The sequence below is a fragment of the Quercus robur genome, chromosome 7 (assembly GCF_932294415.1).
Source record: "Quercus robur chromosome 7, dhQueRobu3.1, whole genome shotgun sequence".
In the NCBI taxonomy this organism is placed as follows: Eukaryota; Viridiplantae; Streptophyta; class Magnoliopsida; order Fagales; family Fagaceae; genus Quercus; species Quercus robur.
This window is the reverse complement of record NC_065540.1, coordinates 7,815,695-7,821,061: the sequence shown is the minus strand read 5'-3', so window position 1 is coordinate 7,821,061 and position 5,367 is coordinate 7,815,695. Positions and strand designations below refer to the sequence as shown.

General features: G+C 33.2%; 1 protein-coding gene across 1 annotated transcript; it reads right to left on the bottom strand.

The window, feature by feature from the left end:
• Positions 1-420: 420 nt before the first annotated feature.
• On the bottom strand, positions 421-5,092 carry LOC126692023 (probable glycosyltransferase At5g03795). Its single transcript, XM_050387425.1, has 4 exons — positions 4,288-5,092; positions 2,544-2,803; positions 1,594-1,942; positions 421-1,369 (listed from the first exon to the last, which is right to left on the bottom strand). The coding sequence occupies exons 1-4, from the start codon at positions 4,606-4,608 to the stop codon at positions 692-694; spliced, it is 1,608 nt and encodes a 535-aa protein (XP_050243382.1). The 5' UTR covers positions 4,609-5,092; the 3' UTR covers positions 421-691.
• Between the last annotated feature and the right edge of the window lie 275 nt (positions 5,093-5,367).

The window sequence follows — 5,367 nt, the reverse complement described above, 5'->3', positions numbered from 1 at the left end:
ACAATAAAAAGATTGGTGCATCAAGTAGCATCGGTTGACAACTTGACATGTCCTATTACAATAGGTGTATAATAGATTGATACAAGTGATGGTCCTATTTGGAAGTGATATTCCAACTACAATTTGAATTTGTAAACTTAACAGATTATTGAAAATAGTTATTATAATAAAAAAATAGATGAATACCATCAATTGCAACATGGCTTATCACCTTAACAGAGTACTGAAAAATAGTTATTCAGAATACCATCATTTGTAACATGGTTCACAAGGAGCATAATTGAGAGAAGAATGAAGACTATCCATTACCCAAGCCACAATGGCCATCATTTCACACAGAATCTAAAATGATAATAAATTGAAAATTTTAGATGAGTTGTATTATTTACCTGTGAGGGTAAGAGTATGTTCTAGTGTCAATTGCCTACAAAACAAATACCCCCATGTTGTTATTTCTTAAAAATATGCATAGTTCTGAGATGTGCGTCCAAAAAAGGACTGCATACAACCACAACTATATTTTATCCAACAAAAGTACAACTAATTTTTTTTCTTACACTGAACTAGTTAATCAAAATGTAAAGAATTCCAAAATCTAACATTTCTGCTTCTCTACATGGCCTATTGCCATTCTAGATGGTTCAACTTACAACCTTCGTGAAACTGTTCAAGTTGATGATGCATGAACCAATTACAAAACATGAACATTATTTCGGACCCTAACATTCAGTCTTCTAAGCCACACAGAATGTAGGACCATATGAAAGACATCAAAACGCTTAGGTGGAGAATGAACCTCAAAATGTCTCCTTACTTGTACCACTCTCCTTTGCATCCTTATGTACTGCCTTGTAGGAATGCTCATTAGTATTTTCTTCAAGTTGGGAACATCCTTCACAGGAACCTCAACAGAGAATGACTTCCAATTCAAAACATCACTAAATGGTAGAACATAAAAATCTGAAATCAGCACAGGAACACACCCTGCATAAATGGCCTCAACAATTCTTGGACTGGCAACTTCATAGCCACTTGGACAAATGCAATACTTGCTCTTTTTCATCATGTCAAGGTAGGATACCCCTTTTGGAAGGTACTTATGCACCTGTATATCTTTGTCTTTGTTTTCCCAATGCTCAAGGAGGACAGGTCTAATGGGGCCATGGAGCCCTCCAGCAAAGAAAGCCAAGATTGGACGGTGAGATGGGGATGGACCGCCGATAAATCCATCTATTGAACCGGTTTGGAGATTGATCTCTGGAAAGGACACATCCTTAGTGGGGTTGAATCCCTCGGATGTATTAGCATTGCAAAGAACGCGAATGGAGTTTTTGTGTAGGTAAGGAGTGGCACGGGAAGCTTCTGGCCCCTGAAATCAAACAATAGTTGGTCAAATATTATTATCAGAACAATGGTTAAATGATTAAATTCACTATTTCCTAATAATTAATCTTTGGAGCAAAAAGTTCGGTGAAAATGGTATTTTATCAGCAATAACTTTTAAACTCCTAGTATATGAGCCTCATACTTGGACAGAAAGCAAGATGGATTTTGTAAGAATGTTAGTTATGAACGTAAAGCAGCTGTCCTTACCCAATCATGGCAAGAAAGCATAAAATGATCAGCTCCTAGGCTTCGATTCCAATAGGGATATTTTCCTGAAATGATATTGACATAATCTGTAACAGTGTGTTTAATGGGACCAAAATCATGTGAGTTTTGCACATAGACAAATCGGACCAGCATTGCCACACTGAAGGGAAGGAAGAACACATGTGCTTTCTCAGGATCCCTGGTTCTGAACTGGTTATTTATCTCAATCCCATGGATTAAATTCCCTTCCGTAGAATATATGCTCTTGCAAGGACCATTATGAAACAATGGGTGCTCCCCTTCTTCATAGACATAAATCTTGAATTGCTTTTCCATTTCCAAGTAACTCCTGTAGTGATTACAGAGAAGTGTTACTGCATTAGAAAACAGAACTAGAGTTTATATGCTCTAACTTAAAAGATCCCTTATGCAGCACTAAATGCTGAGTATGTTGTAGTAGGGCATATTCTGTTTCATATTACATGATTGGAAATAACCACCAAAAACTGGTAACATGGAAAGAAATTGAACATGTTGAAAACTTTAATTTAATTATAATACAAAGTTTGGATGGTACTTTTTACCCAGGAAGTTATTGTATATATGCCCAACTGCTGAAGCCTTATTTATAATGTTTCACTCTTCATGAGGTCTATACCTAGAACATGTTCTTTAATAAATTCAGTTACTTCTCAAGTAATTGAAGCCCAAGTTCATTTCTAGTGAATTGAATTGACCAATGACTTTTGCGTCAAATGGCACCTCCATCACTTATAACGGTAGAGTGGTAGGTGAGATTGCAAGTTCATGTGATCATGTCCCTATGGGTGTGTACATAAATTTACCAAGACAAATGACACACAAAATTCAGACTTTTCAGTAATTTTAACAACACAAATCAACTTCACCAAAAGAATGAATGAAAGCTTAATAAACCTCAATCGGGGTACCTATAAAAGACATTGGCATTTCTATACATAGGACCTAGTGGAACGAAGCCAGGATCTTGAGTTCGGTTTGCACGTTTAGCTTCTCTTATTGCAGCTCGAGCTCTACTAAGACCGGCTTCAAGTGTATCTAAATTGCTGTGATCTCGTCTAGCTTTCAAGAGTGGATCAGGAGATTTGACTGGGTCATAAGATTCATTCATGGGAGGAAAAATACCGAGTCTAGCCACAGAAAAATTGTAGATGCCTTCCTTAGTCCCATTCTGTCCAATTAATTAATGGTTAACATCACTAAAAAAAATTTGCTTCAATCAAATTCATTTGGGTTGGGTAATTTCAATAGACTTCTTACTTAAAAGAAAGCTTGAATTTTTATCTTTAATAAATAAAATAATAAAAAAGTTAACATCAAAATTAAATGAAAAAAATTCCAAAATAATATATCGTTCCAATTATAAGAATTGAAAAATGTACAAATAACATAGATGAAAGGCACAGTTGGTAGACATTTCAGAAAATGTTCTATTTCTTCTATGGATTTTGTTAACATGTGTCTTAAGGCACATAATAATTTTTAATTTTTGGAATAATTTTTCTCGAAAATTGAAAAAATATTAACAATTTTTTTAATTTTCAAAAAAATGGACACACATAACCGGACCATTCTTCTATTTACTGTTTTGCAATGTAAAACGAGTATGTCACATCATGCAGGAATACCAAGTTTGATTTTTAGCTCCACATAAAAAGGGGAATACCTTAGTTTTTCTAAAAAATGAAAAACAAAAATCAATGCAACGATATGAGAAGATGCATCTTCTCATATCGTTTCTAAAGGAACCATATGGTTCCTTTAGTTTCTCTATGCTTCTCTAATTCAATAGTGTCATAAAAGTAAAATCTTTAACTTCCATATTCATTTAAAGAAAAAACTTCCATATTCATTGAGGAAAAAAAAAACTATAATTCCTTTGCTAGCTTAAAATCTTTTATTACCTTTTAATTACACCATTCACCAAATGCTTATCAACTTTTTTTTTCTTTTTCTTTTTTTGGAGAAGAAATGCTTATATCAACTTAAGCATAACTGCTACTTTTCTTTAAAATACAAATTTGAAACAGACTAATTGTCTTCTTTATTAAATAGAAAACCCAAATCATTTTCTCTTGAGGAAAATTCAATTGATAAAACAATATAGAGAACATTATTCGAGACAACAATCACACATGTAGGCCAAAGACAACACGTTTTGACTTCATATGGTTTTACGAAATTCTTAGTAAAACAATAAACTTTACTCTGGGAAACTTCAATGATCACATATAGAATTTTTTAATGAAAAATCAAAGTTTGCACTAACAAAAATCGTGACATATGTAACAAAAACAATATTACAATATAAATTAAAGAAATAAAATTGAAGGTGGAGGATACAAATTTTAGAATTTCATATATGATAATCCATCTTCTAAGATTGCTCAATATTTTTGAGATTTTTTGAGATTTAAGATTGCTCAATATGGTCCTCAAAACAATTTTCTTAGTGATAACCATAGAAGACTTTAAACAAAAAAAACAAAAAAAGAAAAAGAAAAAAGATTTGCTTGTAAAATTGGAAACCAAACAAGAGTAACAACATACCAAAAGGAGCAATTAACATAAAACAAATATCATATATTTTCTTTGAAATCATATCATTTGTATATTAATTTTCTTTTAAAAAAGAAAGAAAGAAAGAGTTCTTACAAGTTGTATAGCTTCTATAGTTTGTGGAGGAGTAGATGAGCGATTTAGCACAGAGTCATCTGAGATAGCTTCTTTCTTATTATTCACATGAATATTCTTCATAGAAGTGACAGCCCCAGTTGATGATGAAGAAGAAGACGACAAGAAAACCCAATTGGACTCTAGAGGACCCAATACAGAAACAAACCCACATACCACAATCAGTGAAACCATGAACAACAAAAGCTTCACTGATGCTGATGATGCTGCTGCCGCTGATGATGATGATGACCACAAATTACATGCACAACCACACCACTTTTTGTCACCAACACTCCCCATGGTTTCTCTCTATTAAGCTCTCTAGCTGGGAAAGCTTTTATTTACAACGAAAACAAAAACTCCACGGGTGAACTAGAACATGTTTTTCAGATTTGAGGTTGGGACTTGGAAGAAGAACATTTGGTAATAAATGGTTGCACCACCACGCCAAGCGTCCTGTTGTTTTTGGCCTCTATTACCGAGTTTCTTCATGCAATCTTTTCCTGTTTTTCCAACTCTACCCTTTCTTGTCACCGATTCCTTAATTAATGCAAAGCTTTCAACGCCAGCTGTAGAAGTAGAAGATTAATTTTTTTACAGTTTCATGATTCATCCAATGTAACTCGATCGCTTTTGTAAGTGGTACCTAGCCACCAACAATGAAAATCATCAATGCTCTATTAATTCTCTAGAGATTATATTTGTCTCAGTGCATGTTTTTCTTTATACCATTTAAGGCCTAGCACCTCATCAAAAAACAAAAAGAAAAAGAAGAAAAGCTTAGCACCATTAACTGTCCTCTAAAGTCTAATCTAATCTCTATGATTTTTATTTTTTTAATTTTAAATTATAGATAAATAGTGGGGAAAGGGAAAGTCAGTTTCGAACCCCAGACATTATACATTAAAAAAGTATCGGCTAATTTCTATGATATGATCGTAAATGAAAATTGAATGGGCCGATTTGTTTTTAGTTTTAATATCATATAATAGTTCAGAATATCATATTTTTATATATGTAGTTACAATTAATAGTAACTAAAATTTCATATATATATAT

Excerpts from the sequence above, each read along its gene's own strand:
- LOC126692023 (XM_050387425.1), bottom strand. The coding sequence starts at position 4,608 with ATGGGGAGTGTTGGTGACAAAAAGTGGTGTGGTTGTGCATGTAATTTG. Across the intron at positions 2,804-4,287 it reads CTATAGAAGCTATACAACTT|AATGGGACTAAGGAAGGCAT; the intron begins GTAAGAACTCTT and ends TTAATTGGACAG. Across the intron at positions 1,370-1,593 it reads TGCTTTCTTGCCATGATTGG|GGGCCAGAAGCTTCCCGTGC; the intron begins GTAAGGACAGCT and ends GTTTGATTTCAG.